Below are 22058 nucleotides of genomic sequence, written 5' to 3'. Positions count from 1 at the left end.
ACATTTGATTGATTGATTGATTGGTTGGTAATTTTATTTCAACATGTGAACAATATACAAGTACATTTAGGAAAAAAAAATAAGAGAGAAAAAAAAATACTATACAAATTACATACAAAAAAAACGTTCTGATTAATTTACATGTTGAAGGGGAGTGGGAAGAAGTAAACTTATTTAATCCCACCCCTTTGCCATAAATTATCAGTTAATATTTAGTCAGCTTCCTTACTGATATAATTTGTAATAAAAATAGTGAACAGATTTCTGATATACTATATACTATAATATCACATCATGAGTGTTTGTTTGTTTGTTTGTTTGTTTGTTTGTTTGTTTTAAATAGAGACATTCACTTAATTTAAATATTTTCCTTCTCTTTATAGTTCGAGAAGATCATATTTTTATAACTCTATTTGAACAGTTTTATGTTTGGACGTTGCTTTAGTTCCATCTTCAGACTGTTCCATAGTTTCACTCCATGAGCAGAAACACAAAGCTTTTTCTTGTAGTACGTACCTTCATTGTTTTGAAGTTACAAAAAACCCTTAAATTATAACTTCCTTCTTTCAAAAAAACATACTCAGTTTTTTTTAAGTATTTTTCATTCATACTTGTCATGAAGTGTGTTCGTGGCCTACATAATGATCATGTTATGAGATTACATGCATGAGTAAATGTAAGCGGAATCATAATGTGGTTGAGGTGAACCTAATAAGGCCCTCCACAAGGTCTAGCTTCTTCCCTTATGCTCCCAAAACATTACATTACATTCCTGCTTCATATTCATATAGATTCTCTCACCCTTTGCTGTTGTTTTTATGTATTCATTCCCATGTACAAGTAACTGCTGATCACTTTAACTGCATTGTATAAATGTTTACATTTCAGATTTAATTTTAGAAATATCCCTCAGTGAAGTGATTCAAATTAACTACAGCCATGTACGATTGTATTTCAGGTCAGAGCAAACTTTAAAGAGGTCAGGTACAGGACCCGTTGGCAAGGTGGTTCACGGTCGGAGCAATCAAAGCAGAGTCAAGTCTTTCCGTCTTCTTCGAAGCGTCAAGAGCCCAGTTAAGCAGGCCCCTCCCCCCTCTTCCTCCTCTGTTCCCGCTTCATCCTCCACTCTTCCATCTACCCGTAGTCCACCTTCTACTCTTCAGCCCTCCAGTGTTCCTAAAAGTGGGGAGCAGAACGACTCGCCCAGGACAGCTCTCATCAAGTAAGATCCACAAACTCATTTTTCACCTTCAAATGCCATCAGACTTGCCATACCTCCTGCAGTGAATAATTAAGGACTTTATTCCCCAGAGTTATACAAGCTCATTTGATATCACAGAATATTAGATTCTTGAAAGTGTTAAGTGTTGTGGGTGTTTAGTTGTACACAGCCTGAGAGCATGAAATTAATTTCATTAAAAGACTAATTTGACATTGTCATTAAATCTCCTTCCACCCAGATTGAATTATTTATCCTCCAGTGACCTCAAATAAATGTGCTGCATGCTAATGTGTTCTCTGAATGAGTCCCACATTACAAAGATATGAAAAGCTGAAAACACTGTGAGGTTTAAAGCATATCATTGTGACTTTTGTATAAATATGTTTTCCTTTGTTAAAAGTGGAAACAACTTGTACAGTTATTATTTTGATTAATCCACACTGAATAATTTCAACACTAACAACTTAATTTGGGGAAAAAAATGTTAGTATGGGATCTAGACAGACGTGGCTTTTTAAAGGTAAACTAAAATGGCCAGGCTTGATTGTTTTCAGTCGTATGAATGTATTCAAAAAGATACAAAAAAGCTAAAAACGTACTACATTTAAAATTTGACAAAATGTTCCATAAATGGTTTCACTTACTGTGGATTTGCTGGATTGTAACGAGTACGTTGGGACGACCTTACTGCTAATTAACAGGCTGTAACCTGCCCAATAAACCCTTTTATGGGCTGATAACGGATATGGAATAAGGCTGGAGACGAGCTTAAAATTAGTTTGGTAAGCAGAGCATACCACATCACATAACATATCAGGTTTCACAGTATCAAATGAGCCGCTTGTAATTCTGTAATAATGTGGTTGGAGGAAGTGTACTTATTTTACAGGCAGTGACAGCTGCCACAGAAACCAATTTCTGTTTCAGCTTTTGTTAAACAGAAAATTCCAAAGTTGACTGGAAGCCAGATTAATGTTAGTTTCCATGCACTGCCATCCTCTACACCCTCCAAGATTCCAAAAACAAGGCCAAGACACATTCATTGAATCTAAACAGTAACAAAATATTAGATCCCAGCTTAGTGAATACAGATCTACACTTCTTAATTTGCTATATAGTATAATTTTACTATCTTTCATAAATAATTAGTCTAAAGGTACACACTTGTGGTTTGGCTGGCTCTTACACTGAATGTTTATGAAGCTGTATAATCAATATCAAGAGAGTCAAAGGTTTGAAGAAGTACAAAGCCATTTTTCTTCCTATTTCTATACCTGCCATTCAGATAAAATTTCAACTTGTGATGCAAATTATGATAATCAATGTAGAGCAGCCACTTAAATATTCATGGATTGTAATAATATGCCATTTTGAGGTACTTCAAGGAGAAATTCAGACACAGTGCCACAAGTAAAGGTAATACTGCTACGAGTTACAAGAAAGTGAAAGAGAATATTGGCTGCCCACCATTACACTGACATTCAGGTGGGTGGCTGTAGCTCTGGTGGTAAAGCAGGTCATCTACTGATCGGAAGGTTGGTGGTTCGATCCCTGGCTTCTCCAGTCTGCATGCCAAATATCCTTGGGCAAGATACTAACCCCAAATTGCTCTCCGATGCATCCATTGGAGTATGAATGTTACTTAGAAAGCACTTAGAAAAATGTGCTGGTGTGAATGGGTGAATGTACAAGTTGTGTACAGCGCTTTGAGTGCTCAGAAAGAGTAGAAAAGCGCTATATAAGAACCAGTCCATTTACCATTTACCATTTACCATTTAGATGTATTTCACTGGACTAACATGTAAAGATTGTATTAAGACTATATCTGAGAGCACAGTGGCCTTGAATATTATGATATTAGCATGAAAAGCTGTGCAGCACTAATAAGACCCTGTATCCACCTCTTCCTTATGATTGTTAGCTTGTTTATACTTCATGATATTATGTTGTTGCAGTGAATATTATATTTATACTTTACACAGACTTGTTCAATGATATATGAAATCCATTAACCTTTCACTGTGTGTGCTTTTCTAGAAACAGGTGGTATGTGGAAATGGCACCAGACTTACTCACCACACAAAAACATTCATTATTCATTTGCTCGGTTGAAGTGCAACTTTTTAATATTTCATCCTATTAATATTTATGGGACAGGAGTGGTTAATAATACACCACTGATGTTTCTTTGCTTGTCAAAATACCTTTACTGTCATGAATGTTTAATACTATAAATTGTCATATTTTAGCCTCAGAAACACACAAATCTCCAGCTGCCATGTTCCATAAACCTAAAGCTAAATTTCCCAGTGATTATAATCCTTATTAGTATGTACTGTTTCATGCTGTAAACACCAGCGTGTTTATGGTGGGTCTAATGGTTTTATAAGATGTGTGTATGTGAGTGACAGACTACGAGAAAGTGATGACCCCCTCCTTCCCTCGTTGTGATGCATTGTTTTCCACAGTGTTTTACAGTAGGTCAGGGTGGGGACACATAGCACTAAAATAGAACAGTACTTTCCTGTTGAGTTGGTTACACGCAATGCAGGTTTTGTACATCGTGTCCCTCCCAATAATCAAAGGAATCCACATGGTTAAATGACTTTCTTTAATAAGTTAATTACCATTAGGAATTTTATATTAATTGACAGCTTAGTGACAAATTGAGGAATGAGCAGTTGAAAGTGTGGGAAACAAGGCAATAGGATTGGTATGTGCAGGAAGATGAGCCAAGCTGTCCTGTATTCAGTGCATCAGTGATGGACACTATCTGCCTGCCAGAGGCCCTGACACTCCCAACCTGAAATTACTTTTCCCCTTTTCATAACTTCCATCATGCAGCTCACATCAGGGAATGATTTCTTTTTTTTTTTTATAGATATAACCAAACCAAAGATGTGAAGCTCATATTAAACTTGGCCAGAATTTCTGAGAGTCAAGAGCTGAAGCTTCAGACTGCCCTAAACAGCTTCTTTATGTTGGTAAAAGCAGGCAGGCACACAAAAACATAGAAGCCCCGCCCACATGCTGATTAAATCTAATTGGCTGCCCCTCATAAAAGAAGAAGAATAAAGGGTATGTGAACAGGGATGACTTAAAAGCCCCTTTAATTTAAATAACAATCATTTCGGACTTTGAAAGCCATTAGATAAAAGAAGGGACTTGTGCCTGTATTTTCTATTTTGATGCCATATTGTGAAATGCAACATTAAATACGGCACACTGTAACCTATAAAAAGTATAAATAATTTGATTTGATCGGGGGTTTGTGCTCTGCTAGCTGTATTGCCTTAGGAATAACATTTTTTGCAGTTATTTTCTTTAAAAAAGAAGGAAAAGATTTTGTTCCATTCATAGTCACCAGATGGTGATTGACTGGGGCGACGATTGCTTGAACCATAATAAGAGCAATGATGGTAATGGATTGTCATGACATTTGATGAATGTTTCATTTAAAACGACTTTGTAATTTCTTTGTGGTGATCTCTTGACTCTTCACACCATCATCGGCACATTGAAAATTGAAAATTACAGTTATGACAATAATTGATAACTTGACCATAGTTAGCAATTAATAGCATGCTAGTCCTTTAAATCAGGGGTCCTCGAAAATTTGATGACTGCATACAAACTTACCCTGATGTCATGGCTGGAGTGCACACATAAAACACATGTTTGCTCATAGGATGATTGTTTACAGTATTGGTTATTAGTTGTGTACTGATTGTACCTTCTTTTAAACAGTTGGTGAGGTGGCATTTTTTTCTTTGACCCAGCAGTATTAGTTAATGTTAGGAATGCTTTAATCACAGCGACACAATTGCTAGAGCTCAAAACTTTAAGCTGAAGAAAAAGGGCTGGAATTCCTTTTGGGGTTTTTAATGGGGGGTTAAGTTAAATTTGTTTACATGATGCTTTGCCAGGACAGATATTTTCTGTTTTAGAAATTGCTTTGAATTCAGCTTTGGTCTGTACTTAACACTCATCTAAAAACCACTAGATCTTGGCCTGCTCACAGAACTTCCCATACTCCTGTGCATCCTCCTGTCTCTCCGTCCATCTGCTCTTTTCTGTCATGTGATCATGTGAGAAAGACAAGATAGACACACCAGGAGACAAGAAAACATGTTTTTCTCTCAAGTGTCATAAAACCAATTATTACTGACACGGTGCCAAGTAACTAGTTCAACCAGTATTTTGTCTGCAGTAGAGACAGACAAACAAACACTCTTCTTTGTGCTTGAAGTACACATTTGCATTAGGTACAGTGTGTTCTACAGTGTATATTGTTTATTATGAATATTGTTTTTATTGTAAATTTTCAAGGTAGGTTTTTGTGTTTAGTTTTTTTCCTTAGAACAAACATATGTGAGCTGACATTTACTAAGAAGCACACATTGTGTCTCTCAGCCATCTCTTCACAGAAACTGGGCGTGTTAGTTTCTTTAATTAAATCCAACTGCAGCCAGGTTCACTTTCAAAGTCTGGTAAAGGATTTCTTTTTAATCTCTTTTGTATTACTTTATAATAACACAGATATCGTTGTATTCACGACAAATAATAGCATGTACTTTGATTTCACCTTCGCTGACTAGTTTACTAAGAAGTGCTGGCTTTATATCAAGGCTACAGATGTCTTCTAAATCTACTGAAGTGTGTATCTGTAGGCAACAATACAGAGTTACACAGTAAAGCGGTCCTCATGTGTTGAAGGCAGTAATAAAAGTTCACACACATTATTGCAGCAGAACATATGTGACTCTGCAGCGTGGCAGAAGTGTACAAGCCAACAATTAGTGTGTGTGTCATCTGATCCTCATCTAGGACATATATGCAGCAGCGTAGGAGCCACTACACATGGTACTCACCTCATCTTCTCCCCTCAGGGAAATGTCTTATATACACGTTTTACATATGTGTGCCTTTGAGTCGTATGCTCCATATAATGAAATGTGGTGTAAAACAAAAACCTTTATGTGCATGAAAAAGTCAAGCGCTTGCATGGATGTACTAGATTCACACGCACACCACCTTTACCATTGTTAAGATGCAGGTGTAGCAGTGTTATGTAACAGGGTAGTGAGGATACGGGATGAATGAGTGGTCAAACACAAGGAAGAAAGGGACAGTGGGAGCATTACTGCAGTGTGAGGTGCTTTGGCCAATCACGTGAGACCTTCATCCCCTGAACACTACCAGTAAAGTATGGATTCTGTCACTGGATAGTTTGTTACTTTATAGCATAGGTGTCAAACTCTGGCCCGCGGGCCAAATTTGGACCGCAGCCTAATTACATTTGGCCCGCGAAGCCATACCAAATTACTATTAGAGCTGGCCTACTGGTATTATACAGCTAATATATATATATATATATATATTGTTTAGTATTAAGCTTTGCTTGTTCCATATTCAGTTTTTCAGCAAAACGAGTCCATAAAAAGAGATTCATTCTTATATCTGGAGGAATAAATATATTTCAATAAATATTAATGTTAGCCCGCGACTTTGTTCCAGTTTTGAATTTTGGCCCACTGTGTATTTGAGTTTGACACTCCTGCTTTATAGGATAACGTATTGAGCACATTTAGTCTTTTTATTATATGTTAAAGCCTTTTTTACTCTGTGTAGTCACAATCTTAAAACATGAAACAACAAAAATCCCAGAAATGATAAACTGATGACAGTACATTCACTAAACTTCACATAAGATCTAGTGTGAAGTGTACTTGTGATTAGCTTTTTATGTTTAGTGCCGATTGTTCTCGGTGCTTATGACATACTGTTTGACTGAGTCTTATATGAAAGCTCCTTCTGTTAGTAAGAATATTAAAGTTTATACCAAATGAATATGTCCACACTATAAAGACAATGCACAGCCATAGCAGATACAGCACTGAAAATGTACACTAATGTAAGCAGTGAAAGTCTGCTAAAGCTTTTCAGCTAAGCTGCGGTTTTACTTTTAATTTTACTTATGTGCTACTTTGTCATCTAGCTTACTACTAAAAAAAACTGCCAGTGAAGCAAGTAGTAACCATCATCACTCACTAGTTTGGTTTTGTGTTTTTGTTTTTAATAAGAAATAAAGAAAGAAATAGAAATTCACACCAAACAAGACCTGAATTTGAAGTTTTATAGTAAAAACCACTATTACATTACTAATTATCTCTCTCTCACTGCCTCTGGCAGTTTGAAAATATTACAAGACTGTAGTATTTAGTACACGTTGTTCCTAAACCCAGTTATGTAATGCGACAGCCAAAAGCAATGTGCCTCTAAAAAGTTTCAAGTCTGGTCTCAACTTGCCTGTCGCTCCTGTGACAAGTCGCTAATCCTCTCATGCTCAGCTGTTGTTAAACATGACAGGTTCAATTGATCACGACAGGCTATACTGTGTCATCATTACTGCTGTTTTCCGTGTTTTTATTTATTTATTCATTCATTCAGTTTTCAGCTAAGTGCTGTTCCGTTGATACAGTACACCACTCTGGTCTTAATCATTCATGACATCATTCCAGATTTCCCAGCGATGCCCGGCTGTCGTTTGTGTGTTTAAACTGGCCTCAACTACTGCAGAGATATGAGCTTATGCACCTGGCTGTACACGTGTGAATTTTAAGGGCACACATGCATAAAAACATAGCAAAACAAAGAAAAAAACAGCAGGAGTTGCACTGATATCCCACGCAGTGATTATGGCTTGATCATACATACCTTATATAACACCCACTCTACTTGGCATGTCATCCCTGAAGCCTGGGAGGCTTTAATGACAAAGTAAAAAGTGATTTTTGGCTGTTTTGGAACTGACGAATGTTGGTGTACTGTTACTTCTGCTATTACTACTTCTATTTATCACATCATTAGAGTCGATTTTCCATGTTGACAGTATTTTAAGGGCTAACTTTTGCACTGTCAGGGGTCAGCCTCAAGGCAGCAGGACGGCATACTGTAAATAAATGGCACCACTGGCCCACACCTTGCTATATATCTAGAAAAGCAAACAAAAGCTAACAAAGCTAACAAATGTAAAAGCGAGTGAACCATGAATGGACTACCTCACTGTTTTTGTAAGGGTTGAATGAAAAGGATGCCCCCTCCCACCCACAAATGGAAGTAATAAATTGGATTGAGCATAAATTTCTCCGTTAGGCACACACTCGTCGTCCAGTTTAACAAAGAAAAATGTCGTTTTGTTACTGAAAAATGGGAAAGGCAGCGATGTTGAGATTTCAACCAGAAATATGTCTGCAAGCATAATGAAAGGCTTTGGTTTGAATGATAGTTGCAGCAATGAATGGAACAGGTTAAAGTCGCTGACTGTCACACTAAGACCTTTGTGATTGCCAGTAAAAGAAAACAGAGCCTGGATAAAAGAGCTGTGCAATCTGTAATTCCTCTGGTACACAGCCAACGGGGGTATTTTGTGCAAAGATATTAATTCAAGATTTTAGAAGGCTTTATGTCTGAGACTCATTATGATTGAATCACCGGATTCAAGAACCAGTTGACCCAGCAAAGACCTTCATTTATCTGATCATTTCCCGGGAAAAGAACAATGGGCAGCACGATATAATCAGCAGGCATATATATCTGTTTTGTGTTTAAAGATATTTGTGGTGCACAGTTTGAAGCTGGAATAATGAGCATGTGTAACTGCAGTAATATTCCTGAAAATTCCTCCCACTATGCATAAAATTAGTCCCAGCATAAGAATTAAAGGATATCTGGATTAGTTTATCACTTGATGATATTTCTCAATACTTTTTTCCAATTTCATTTTATTGTATTTATTTATTTTAAGGTGAAATAAAACTAATATTTAAAAAAAATAGTGTTTGGGGAAAATGAGGTGGTCTGTGCTTACTCTGATCGGCATCTTACTTGTCTTAAATAAACTGTCATGCTCGAGTTCTTTAACTTCCCAGAGCTTCCTATTACCCTTAGCCTAGATTGTATCTGATGTCTGCTGTCTTGAGTATAAACACCTGCTGAGGACAGGATGAGGGAGCTGTAAAGGTTGACGTATGACTGAGGTCTTTGTTTCTGTTTGTCAAATGCAGAACTTGCCACTGACGTGTTAAAATGGAGTATTGTATGTTGGTTAATAAAGAAGAGAGGCCACACAGGAAATCTCTGACAAAACATCACAAAGATGCAGCCATAGTGAGTTTTCTCGACACTTGAGTATTGTCAAGTAAGAGTCAGATATTCTGTTTGTAAACCCCCCAGTACAACTGGCCGACTCTCAATTGCATTTATCACAGGTGTGTGATTTCAGTCCCGTCCTTGCACTATTTTTTTTTCCTTCAGATGGTGAAGATGTGAGGAATTTCTCTTTAAAAATGTTTTTAAACCACCAGCTTCCTCTGTGCTGTGCGAAAATGTTGTCATGCTAACGTGCCACTTCAAACCGTGAATACTTACTCGTTAAACATCAGAATTTTGCAGTTGACATTTAGTGAGTGTAGATGCACAGCAAGGCTCGCAAAATTTCAAAATCTCTGGTAGCCCTTCGGGCAGTCATTCTTCAGTTTTTGGTAGCCCAAAATAAATTTAAGTAGCCCGAATAAAAAAGAAAGCTATTTTTTTTATGTTTTGTTTCCTTTACAATATTATACATTAAAGTATAATATTGTAACGGAAACAAAAGTTATTAAAAAAAATTGTTAAAATACAAATCACAACAACTGTATAAAAATTACAACCATCAACTCAAATACTTGGTTCAAATTGAACAGAAATTTCTATGAACTTGTAAGAACTGTGTAGAACATGAATCAGTCTGTGTCAGATCCTGAATTTGAAATTTCCACTGAAGTCACGGGTAAGAGGCAAGTGGAACCAAGATCGAGGCCATTTGCTTTTTGAAGTTTGCTAAGCCTGATAAATTTTGCCAAAGGTAGTTCACTCTTTGCAACATAGCACGCTGTTCTAAACAGATTTTTCAGGAGTTCTTGTTGTGCTCGGTTTATTTTTAGTTTAGGTTTTTTTGCAATTGCTGTTTGTTCTGGGAAAGATACTGCAGACTGGGCAATAATGCATTTCTCATGGGTTCTGATGGGGTCTTTCTTAAAATTACTGGTCCCAGTAACAAAGGCGCCAACAAAGGAAACTCACAACACACCTGTCAGAACATCATGTTATTTATCTCGTCATATTCCAGCCACAGAAATTCTTTTGTCCATGAAACCAAAAAAGCTGCGCTTTCTTTTTGCCTCATAGTCTGATTTGTCATAACTTTTCCGTTTTGCGGTGAGCTTTTCTTTGGCTGTCCCTTCTTCACCCTGACCTGTCTTATTTAGCTGAGCAGAACTAAAATACCAGCGTAAATCCTGCTGCTTTTACACACGTACTTACATAACGGTCAGCGATTCTTTGCGCACTCAACCTCTCACATGTTTAAGCTTGTTGCGAGAGATTTCACTTGTCGCGTTTGAATAGTAAGCTAATGAGTGATAAGATGTCAGTGGAATTGGTGCGCAATTAATCGTCACTCACCAATCAGTGCTGCTGCTCTCTACACACCGTTCGCGCGATCGCAAAATGAAAGTGAAAGCAAAAAACAAGCGCAAATTCAAACGCGATTTCAATATGTCACACATTGACAGCGGCTCATCGATGCCAATGACATAATTACTCAGCTACATTGGCGAAAGAATGCAAAAGCATAGACATATATTTTGCTTCTTACAATAGCCCGACGGGCAGGGCTGAGTTAGATTTTGGTAGCCCAACTGGAAAAATCGCTAACCCTGGGACGTCGGGCTAGCGATTTTGCGAGCCCTGCACAGAGCATGTGCGCCACCTGTAAGAAAATAAAATAACAATTTGTAGACCTGTTTAAACGTTTTTGCTCTTGCTAGTCAGTGCCAAAACAACTTTATTCTACTAATATAGAACAGCAGTTTCCTGTTAGTTCAGATATGTTATAATGCCACCTATTAGATTTTTTCTATGTAATAGGAAGTTTTTTGGGGTTTTTTGGGGGGGGGGGGTTAAGAAGGTGAAAATTAAGATAAACGGCATTTGTGCAAAACCAACACGGTTCTGCAACACTTCAATGTAGAAAATGAGCTGTTGTATGTGAACTGTGTCAGTGTAAAGAGGCATATAATCATTTGATGGATGAAATGCATAACCACATTCTGCACAGGCTTCTGAAGGCTGCTGTTCTCGCAGTCCTGCTGTTAGCCACAGTCAACAAACTAGTACGATGTTGCGTGTGTGCAGGTTAAAGAAAAATAGTAACATTAACTCAACTTAAATTTAATGTGCTTGTACCTGGGGACCCGTAAGTGCAACAGTGCCCATTTCCACAGTGGTTCTCCAAGTGTATCACTGGTGTCAGGTGTCACAGACGCATCATGTACTAAGTCAGTTAAAGCAGGAAGCACAGAGTACCTGAGCCCAGCTTGTGGGTCTTGCTGAGTCACAGTAAAGGAAATGGTTTTACTGGTGCAGCACTGTACCACAGTCTCTCTCGCTCTCCCTCTCTCTCTCCTGTTTCCTTTATGTCTCCTTACAGTTTAATTGAATTTAAATTATGCATGCTGTGTCTGCTAGAGGAGAGTGAGAATAGTAACAGAGTAAGAATGACTTTTCTTTCATGCCTGTATGTGCCGTCCACATCTGTGTTTGTATACATTACTGTATATTCATCAGTAATGTTCATTTTGTAACTTTACCTGATTACTTCTGTGCACACAGCCTCTAGAGCCTAAAAGCAACCTGAGCTGAGTTTAGCTGACTGATGTTACCCAGCTCATCATTCCCCATTACTGCGCCACACACACAATAGGCTTTACATGATTTATTGTATGAGTGTCTGTGTGAGACGGAGCTTCACACAAGTATGTCACAACCATCTTAGTGTATTTAAAAAAAAAAAAAAAAAAATCCATCTCTCTGTAGTGTGGTCCCAACCTGATACCCACACTAAATGTTCTAGTAGTGCCGTGAAGCTCCTCGTGAGTGCAAACAGCATTAACGCTGCAGTTTTTCTTTGACACGACGGTGAAATATGTTAAAATATGTCAGTGACAAACAGTCTGACAGTTACAGACTGTAACATGTCAAGAGAGCTCATTGTGCTCACTTTTTGTTAGATATGTTTGGATAAATGTATTGCATATAGAGCTGATCCTTTCACCTCTCGTTCCCTTAACAGAACAAATCAATGTGTCCCTTGTGTATTGATTTAGGGGTCAGAACAACACAGCTCAAATGAAAACCCGTGACGGGCCCCTATAAATGTGCACAAATGATTGCCCACAAAAGCAGCGTTGTACCAAAATTCCTCCACAACGATGCGAGAGACTGATAAGAGCATCAAGAAAATGCTAACTTTGCTTTGTTTCACACATTGCTCTTACATTTGAGCTTATCTTTTGTTAAACCCTGTATAATACATTGTGTTGTAATGTGTTGTTGTTCATCCAACATTGTTTTAACTATTTTAAGACTTTTTAAAGATTTGATCATTTTTATATCAAACATTATAACCGAGTGAGGGCGTACTGTCTTTTTACTGTGGCCGTGCATTTAGGCAAGAAAACGTTCTCCTTATATTCTCTATGCATCTTGTGAATTGAACCATGCGTGCAACAATGTCAGATTACAGGCAATTTTATGCTTTTTGTTGTTGGGTTTTTTGTTTTTGTTTTTTTTTGGGGGGGGGGGGGGGTTGTTCGTTATTATTTGGTTGTGGTGTTTTTTACATTTATGTGGTCCGGGGGGGGGGGGGGGGGTGTAACTTGAGTGTGGTCAATGTAATGGCAGGAACGAGCAAACTTGTATAAGTGTGACCGTCGCTCAGGGGGTTGGGGAGCGTATCTGTAACTGGAAGGTCGCCGGTTCGATCCCCGGGCTCTCTGTCCTGGTCGTTGTGTCCTTGGGCAAGACACTTTACCCTACCGCCTACTGGTGTTGGCCAGAGGCGCGATATGGCAGCCTCGCTTCTGTCAGTCTGCCCCAGGGCAGCTGTGGCTACAACCGTAGCTTGCCTCCACCAGTGTGTGAATGTGAGAGTGAATGAATAGTGGCATTGTAAAGCGCTTTAGGTGCCTTGAAAAGCACTATATAAATCCAACCCATATAATAATAATATTATTATTATTATTATTATTATTATTATTATTAACTGAATGGTGACTCAATGTGCGTTGTTGCATGGAGAAAGGGTTTTCACAAGTTTAGGTTTCCACCTTGAATGAAGGGAGCACACCCATATGCGCAGGCATGTATACTGTCCAGCTGCACACTCCACAAAAAAATCATTAGCCATGCAAGTCCAGATCCAGCAATTGTTCAACAGTGTTTTTCTTGTTTAATAGCGCTTGTGCATTATTCTCCTAATGGTCATTTCTTGTTTTTGTTTGAGCCATATGTTTTTATTTCTTGTGCCATTCAGCTGCCTCGGGGGGGGGTTATCTGCTAATCCTGGAGGCACCTTAGTTTCCTTATAGGCTTTCTTTGCCTATATAAAGTAATTATTTGAGTTCATTTAAAGGCTGAGCACTGAATACTGTGGGGCCCACCTTGCTGGTTGTTCCATGGGGTTGTGCTGCTTAGTGAAACATTTAAATGGTTATAAAGACCACCTTGGCCATATGCTTGTATCGTATGGGACCAGGTCAAGGAGCACCATTACCATAGTGTCAATTCTTCCACTGAATTACCTCCACTGGCTTGTATAGTAAGACGGCCAGACTGAGGGCTGGTCACAGTGAATGGCTGTTTTGCATCAGGTTGGGTCTGTCTCCAACCACATGCAGCTAAAGCCACCATAGCTAACCTGCTCAGTCTAATCACTTCTCACACACTGACAGAAACACACAATCAAGCCAAACAGCACTGAGGCAATCAAACACAGAGTTGAGAAAAGGCATATTCCCACAGACAAACTTGCATATCTCTTCCAGCCACAAGTCCTCCTTCACATCATCACAGCACAGTCAGACATTTTAATCCAAGAAACTCAACTGCTGTTTATTTCATGTGGAGTTGATGCAGGCTGGGTTATTATTGGCTGGCAAAGGAGAGTGAAACGGCCTCGACGGTAAAGACGGGGTCTCACTGTGCAGTGAAGCATAGCTAGAATTTTAGATAATACTTTGTGTCACAGGCAATGCATCTTTTTTAATTATGTTCAAAGGCTGTGTATCTATGAAGTGTTTTTGTGTCAAATATTTAAAGTCCTTAGAAACAGGAACAATGAAAAATAAAGAAAGGACAGATGGCATCTGAAATATTCCGAGCGCTGCTCTGTTTGGATCCAAACACGCTTTGTATGCATAACCTCTTTCAGGATGTTTGTACAATATTTGATTCCACGTTGCTGGTTTTCGCCTGACGGATTCTCTTAGATAAGCTGCTGGGTGGGGACAAAATAGTTTGTGGTTTATTTGGACCCAAGATCGTTTTCTACGTCTGTTGGCTTTGGCGGATGAGCTAAATGTCAGTTGAGCTCCTGAGAGTGATCATCTGTGGTGCAATTTAAGAGGAGCTGTGGTATGGATGGGATGGCATCATTTCAAATAAATGCCAGAAACCATAATTAATAACTGAATAAACCCACAGAATTGGTTCTGATATCCAGGAAATAAAATGAAATTGTTTTGCTTATATTTGTTCACTAAATGAACCAAACTAAATATGTGAAGTCGATCAGGTTAAACTGCTGCGTGTGGGTGTAGCAGTCAGATCCCAGAACATAATTATAACTCACCAGTGTTGTTTGTCTGCTGTTATGTCACTTATTTGTCTGGAAGCTTAGGTATTAAAAAACTGTTCCCATGAGATGAAACCTGTCCTACAATAAATGTTCAAGATGGAAAACGGCATTAATTGAAAATCACGTTATTGGATTCTGCTTAGATGATAAAGGCTTAAGATCTCATGCAGTGTGTAGGTTTTGTAGACACGCATGTGATGAAGCAACATGTTGGCATTCTGCCAAAACAAGCTTATGAAGTGTCCCGGTTGTGTGTTTGTATTAGTGATGGGATTTCCGGCTCTTTTTAGAGATCCGGCTCTTTCGGCTCGGCTCACTAAAAAGAGCCGGCTCTTTCGGCTCCGAACCGGCTCTTCAGGTTGTTTTGTTGCTTTAATTATTTAATCATTAACAATAATATAAAATTATGCAGAAAAGGAATTACTAATGTTAAAAAAAAGTGGTTTTATTTATATATGTTTATATATGGCCCCTAGAGACAAAGCACGTACAAACTCTAAAACACATTTCTAGCGTTTACTGAACTTCCAAAGCAGAGCTTCCTAGATCACTTAAATTACACAATTGAAAGCATGTGTGTATGGTTTGTGTATTTATAGACAAGCACTCATATTTATTCAAATAATTAAAAAAAAAAAAGTTCATTTACCTGTTACTACCACACACCAAATCCAGTTGTTGATACTTCCTGGCTTGTGTAGCCTCTAGGTAACAAAAGCTCAACACTGCGCCCAGCATCCTGGAGTACTTCTGTTGTCTTTTGTACGTGCTTCTGAGTTTGTACGTGTTTTGGAGTTTGTACTGTGCTTTGTCTCTAAGGGCCACCGTAAATATACTTTATTTATTCACTCCACATAAAATGTAATAAATAAATCATATAATACAAAAACCAACTATTTACATTTCAACTTTCAACTATTTAAATTTTCAGCTTTTTCCTTTTAAACAAATTTAACGTGAAACAACACAAAACACTGCAAACCACAACACAATTAAATATAAATTAAAATATTAAAACAAAAAGAAGATGCACATTCTCTGTCATATGGGCCTGCATGATTTCTGAATCCTTCATCATCTGCAACTGAAAATAGTGGATGATTACTATCCCTTTCTAATGTGACGTTGTTGTCCCTCGCTCTCTTTCTCTCTGGCTCTGTTCCTGTGCTACTGCGAGTGTAACTAAAGCCCCTCCCCCCTCTGCCCAGCGCAAAGTACGGGCCGCGCATGCGGAGTTTAGCGGAAAAAAGGAGCCGGCTCGCGTCGTTCACTTCGAAGAGTCGGCTCTAAGAGCCATTTCGTTCGCGAACGACCCATCACTAGTTTGTATTCTCATGATGCTAACTAATGCTAAAGCTAAAGAACCAACCCGAGTTATGATATAAGAATAATGTAACAAAGCAAACATTTCTTCTTGTATATTAAAAAGTAGATATCCCGTTTTCATTGTCATTATTGGTTGCTCACCTCTGGAAAAGGCTGTGTCACATCTTTATTATGTTCTCTTTGAACATTTAGCACAGGATTGATTGGACACATTAGATGATTGTCGAGTAAACGTTATCTTATTCTAGGATTTTATTATGCCAGTGTTTGGCTGATCCGTAGTATTTATGGCAGAGTGACAAATTCACTAGCTTTACACACTGAACGTACTTGACATTTAAATGTGTACGATAATGAGAAATGTTAGTAGAGAGATGTGTGGCTCAAACTGCAGCACTTCTGTATCACAGTGCCATCAAGCCCTTGGAGCTGTGTTTTGTTTTGTTTTGTTTAGATAACTTGCTAGGATTTGTAATTTAATGTGATCTCCACTTTTTGTTTATTTTCCCCTAAAGTTGAATATTTCTTCATTTATTTTGGTCTTTTAGGGAGTTGTCATCCAGACAGCAGAACAGCTTCCCGTTCAGGAAGGCCAAAGAGTCGAAGCTGATCTGACACTGAAGGAAGAAGAAAAGATGTGATGGAACAAGGGAGGAATACAATGCTTAAACCTTACTATGTAGTTTGGTTTGGGATCTGGAATAGTTGGTAAAGGATGTGTGATTAAGTTGCACCTCAAACACACCCAGATCATCTGAGGTCAATCTGATTTTATAGTTTGTGCTGAGCTGTATAGCCAATCTCAGATCAGCCGCAGTGTGAAACCTGCTAACTGTTTTATGTAGTTTGATTGTGTAACTGAAATTTTATTGTGTGCTTATTTTCTGTCTACTAGTGCAATGTATTTCTTCTAGTTGAATCATAAATGCTTAACACTGACATTTTATTCCCTTTAGCAGCTGACACTAATAAATTATGATATTGTTTTTGAAAGTGACACGTTATTTATTTAGGAGCATGCCCAAACTGCACTCCGCGTCGGTTGTGCCAGTTTTTTCATCAGACTATCAAAACCACCGTCTTACTATGTAATTATTCTGAACCAGTATTGGAACTCTTATCAGTCACACCCAGAAAGTGTCACCAGTGCTCAGTCTTTGATGTTTGTGTTCACTGCATTTAAATTGAGTGGAAAAAGCTTTGGAAATTGGGTCAGTTTGACTGGTTATTGGTGCAGTTGTGCTCCGGGATAAAAGCGGTGGCTTCTGGTTAAAATGCTGAAAATGACCACGTTCTACAGACGAGGACTGTCTTGTAAACATAAACTGTCATTCCTCCCTCAGACGCAAAAATAGCAGGAACAGAAAGAGCAGAATGTTTTTGTAGCACTGCAATAAAAATCAATAAGTTCAGGGTGTTCAGTGTGTGCCTTCGATACTGGAGACTGTGGTTTACATTTAATATGACAAAGCTCAATATTAGCATCTTTAATCAGACTTTAAAGTACAGAACTGTGGAAAACAAAACACAAGAACTTGGTTTGGATTTCAATGATTGTGGCTCCCTCGTGATGTAAATTTTAACCAGGAAGCTTGTGCGTAAGTCTGACTTGTCCTGGTGCTACTTTACGTTAGTATGTAACTCTCTGCATTCCAGCCACTGAAGACGGCAGTCAAAGCTGAGCACTGGAAATATTTTGAAACTTGTGGTTTAACATCATTAATGGTTTACGTAGCCTTCTAGTAGAAGAACATTTGACTGACATCGAATGACTGAAATAGATTTTTGGGGATGACACTCAGTTAGCAGCTGGTTGTACTAAAGCTAAGCTGGCAGCTTCTAGCTGCATTGTTAGGTAGCATGATCTTAACTTTGAAACTTGGCAACATTTCAGGCCAGTATGTGTATATAATCTGATCTCTCACCTCCCACAGTTCAAAGTAGAATAATGCAAGTCCGAAAAGCAGAAGGGAGTCAACTTGTTAAATGTCACAGATGTGTTTGGAATAATTGATATTTTTGAAAATGTCTTTAAAAAGGGTTTCCTAATAAGGAACTTTTCACATTTTCATGTCTATTTCAGAGCATGCAACTGTTTAAATTTAAGATACTGTCGTTAACTCGCATTTGAAGTAATTAAATGATGTGACTGGTTTTGGAAGCTAACATGACTGCAAAGATTAAAATTTTAAACTGATCTACTATGTTTAATTTTAAATTCTGCCTTTTTATTCAAATTCAAATTTTATTTGTCACACACACAACCATACACAGTACGACATGTGGTGAAATGCTTATTGCTGTGCAATGCCCGACCATTAAATGACAGTGAGATTTAGAGATTTACAGATTACTACAAAATTTACAGATTTTAACTTGGAAATTTACAGTAAAATGTGCAAATAAATAACGATTTACAGAGGAAATTATGAAAGAAAGAAAAAAGAAAATTATAAGAAGTGTGCAAATAAACACTGCTTGCGGTGATGCGATGTGTGTGAGATAGTCCAGTCCTACACCTGGTTCAGGGCGAGAATAGCCTGGGGGAAGAAGCTCCGCCTCATTCTCTCTGTTTTGGCCTTAAGGGAGCGGAAGCTCTTCCCAGACCTCAACAGTGAGAAGAGTCCATTGTTGGGATGGGAGAGGTCCATCATAATCTCGTCTGTCCTGCTTGGTGCTGTTCCCAAACCAGGTGCAGATGTTTCCCGTCAGGATGCTCTCGATGGTGCAGGAGTAGAAGTTCTTATTCTCTCTAGTCTGACTTGTTTCTTTCTGCTTGGAAAAATTCAATGTCCCTTTTCCAGTTTATCCACTCTCCCTCTTCTGCACATGTCCAAACCATCTGTCTTTCCACTCTTTCTCCAGCTGTCACTCTCATATACTTATTTGTAATCCCGGCCACACGCAACAAGAATCTAAACATCTTCACCTCTGCCACCTCCAACTTAACAACCTTCCCCACCTCTACTCCTTGTATACTCATCATCATCTGTCTCCCTCTCAGTCACACTAATGTATTTTGTATTGCTTCTACTGACTTTCATTCCTCTTGTCTCCAGTGCATACCTCCACCCTTCCAGTCTCTCTTCCACCTGCCTGTTACTCTTACTACAGATTAGTACCATCTGCAAACATCATGGTCCATGGAGACTCCTGCCTGACCTCATTTGTCAGCCTGTCCATCATCACTGCAAACAAGAATGGGCTCACAGCTGATCCCTGATGTACTCCCACCCCATCCCATCTGTCACGCCTGCAGCATGCTTCACCACTGTCACGTTACGTGCCCTGCACCACCCTCACATACTGTACTTCTCTGCCACTCCCGACTCCTCATGCAGTACTATAGCTCCTCTCTTGGCACATAGATGTGCAACATCTTCTGATCATCTGTATATTTCTCCACCAACACTCTCAAGGCAAGCATTGCATCTGTAATGCATCTGTGTCAAACATGAAACCACAATCAGCAGCTGATTTGCTCAGCTGACTGGAACGATGGTAACGAAGCTTAATTTACATGTAATGCAATAATAATAATAATTAATTTTAGGTTTTACAGCACTTTATATACCAGATAAACACTAGATTCTGTTCTAACATACCCTAACTGCTCCATTGTTTCCTTGTTCACCTGGAAAGCCCAGGGTCTCCCTGTTTATTAACACCAGGTTGCAGTGTCACAACAGAAGAGCTTGATTTAGTGCTGGCATTAATCTATCATGTCGCAGCAAACTGCATTTTCAGAGGATGGGTGAAGGGCATAGTCTGAGACAAGCAGACATTGTTCCTGATACTTGGCTCACTGATGGCGGAGGCTTTTAAACGGGGGAGCAGGTGAAAGAAGATAGACTGTGGGAACATTTTTGTATCCTTCACCTCCTCTCTACATGTTTGCTCCTCGTCTAATTAATAATTTTGTACATGCTCTGTCATTCTTTCCAGTGCAAAGTGTTGTAGCAGTGACCTATTAAAAGCTGTGGAATGTACACTGTGGACCCTCTGACCTTGAAATTAGTTAACCCGGTAGTTCAGGATCAAAGACAAACTGCACAACCTGCCCAAAAAGGCGGGGGTGCACAGAGCAGGTCGCATACCTGTGTTCACTTGGCCTGCACAGTTTCAGTACGTCATTATGAAATCAGCTCTCTCTATGAGAAACATTAAGCCTGTGCTTAGTTTTAAACTGGTTACAGCAGGTATTTTGTTCCTGGATTCACGGGATACTAAGTCTGTTTCTAAGCTGAGGTAAAACGAAACAGATCACATTTTGGTCAAACATTAACACTCTCGTGTTTTTACACATTTCCCCGAAGCCCCTAAAATCTTGTCATGCTGCAGATTAAGGATTTGTATTTATTGTAGGAAGTCTTAAAACAACAAAAGAACACCAAACCCATTAAGCAGACCTTCCTTTTTGGAACATTTTACTAAGGCATGCGTATCATAAGGGCTATATTTTCAGTGTTAACATTACATTTCTGGATTTAAGTTTAATACAGAAAATTGCTGTTTGGGATAATTATATGTACGGCGCCTAACATATTATTACCTCCACCATGGAGGTTTTGTTCCCCATCCTGCCTGTGTAAGTGTATGCTTGATGTTTAAGGAAGTGCTAAAATTATAGGTCATATCAGCTAAATGGTAATCAGATGCCCGTTATGAAGCACTTTCATTTCTTTTAAATACCAGAACTGGGATTCACAAATATCATGAAGGAGACAATATTTTTTTACAACTCCTATCTGCAACTATGGTTAATCCATCGTTGACTTCACTAAAAAGTGAAGCCAACACAAAGTGCACTTCCTCTAATGGCCACTTGAGGCATCCTTTAAAATGCCGAACTTAACAGCATTAAAACGTTTGTTTAAAGCAGGGGTCCCCAATCCCAGTCCACGGGGGCCGGTGTCCCTGCAGGTTTTAGATGCGTCCTTGATCCAACACAGCTGATTTAAATGGATAAATTACCTACTCAACATGTCTTGAAGGGCTGTATCCCAATTCAGGGTCTGCAGCCTTAAAGTACATAGCCTTAATGGTCCACAAGGGCCGCGTACTCAAAGACCATTAAGGCCGGAAGTGCGAGGCTTGTGAAATGGGACGGTCTAGCATCCGTCGCGCTGCCCAGGTTGCCTAGCAACCATGATACTAACAGCTGGAAACGTTTCATACAGCTTTGTTTGACAGAAATGAAGGAGAAAATCTTTTGTTCATTTGTTTGTTTGTTTCTACATGAGCTTTGATCATTCTCTGTAAGATTAAGCTCAGCTATTGAACGGCGTATATTTTAAAGTAAAGGCTTTAAAACCAAGTTAGTACAAACGTCACTAATGTCACATAACTTTGCCGACATGTGGCCAACAGTAATGTTTTAATGTTCTTCGTTATTAAACATTTGCACATAAATAAGTGCCATAATATTCAGTACTTACTTAATGTTTACTCTTCGGCCGCCCCTCATCCGCAGTTTTTTTCTGTAAAATTATCCACACCCACCGCCGCGCTATGCATTCTGGGATATGTTGGGCCACGAAGTCTACACCGCCACGTCCTTAAAATTCAGGGAAATGAAGGACGCATTTGAGGGCCGCATTTCGAGCAGCCTTTGGATTGGGACAGCCTTCGTCGCGTCGCTGTGACGTAATCGGCCTTAAAATGCGGCCTTTAAGGCTGCAGACCCTGAATTGGGATACAGCCAAGTTCTCCAGAGGCCTGGTAATGAACTAATCATGTGATTCAGGTGTGTTGACCCAGGGTGAGATCTAA

At 38.9% G+C, this 22058-nt stretch overlaps 1 protein-coding gene and 1 long non-coding RNA gene across 2 annotated transcripts in view; both read left to right on the top strand.

The window, feature by feature from the left end:
• Positions 1 to 17433, top strand: part of LOC146513612 (uncharacterized) — a 70924-nt gene extending 53491 nt beyond the window's left edge. Inside the window, exons 14-15 of the mRNA XM_085168242.1 lie at positions 959 to 1222; positions 16835 to 17433. Of these exons, the coding sequence (XP_085024368.1) occupies positions 959 to 1222; positions 16835 to 16901 (331 nt within the window). The 3' untranslated portion in view covers positions 16902 to 17433. The remainder of the gene's footprint in view (positions 1 to 958; positions 1223 to 16834) is intronic.
• Positions 1229 to 13310, top strand: LOC146513613 (uncharacterized). Its single transcript, XR_014875132.1, has 3 exons — positions 1229 to 2707; positions 3002 to 6567; positions 6667 to 13310. It is a non-coding gene; the product is annotated as an uncharacterized LOC146513613 (long non-coding RNA).
• Positions 17434 to 22058: the final 4625 nt, after the last annotated feature.

The sequence above is a fragment of the Neolamprologus multifasciatus genome, chromosome 7 (assembly GCF_963576455.1).
Source record: "Neolamprologus multifasciatus chromosome 7, fNeoMul1.2, whole genome shotgun sequence".
Taxonomy (NCBI): domain Eukaryota; kingdom Metazoa; phylum Chordata; class Actinopteri; order Cichliformes; family Cichlidae; genus Neolamprologus; species Neolamprologus multifasciatus.
The sequence above is the reverse complement of the archived record's forward strand: the minus strand, read 5'-3'. Positions and strand labels throughout refer to the sequence as shown.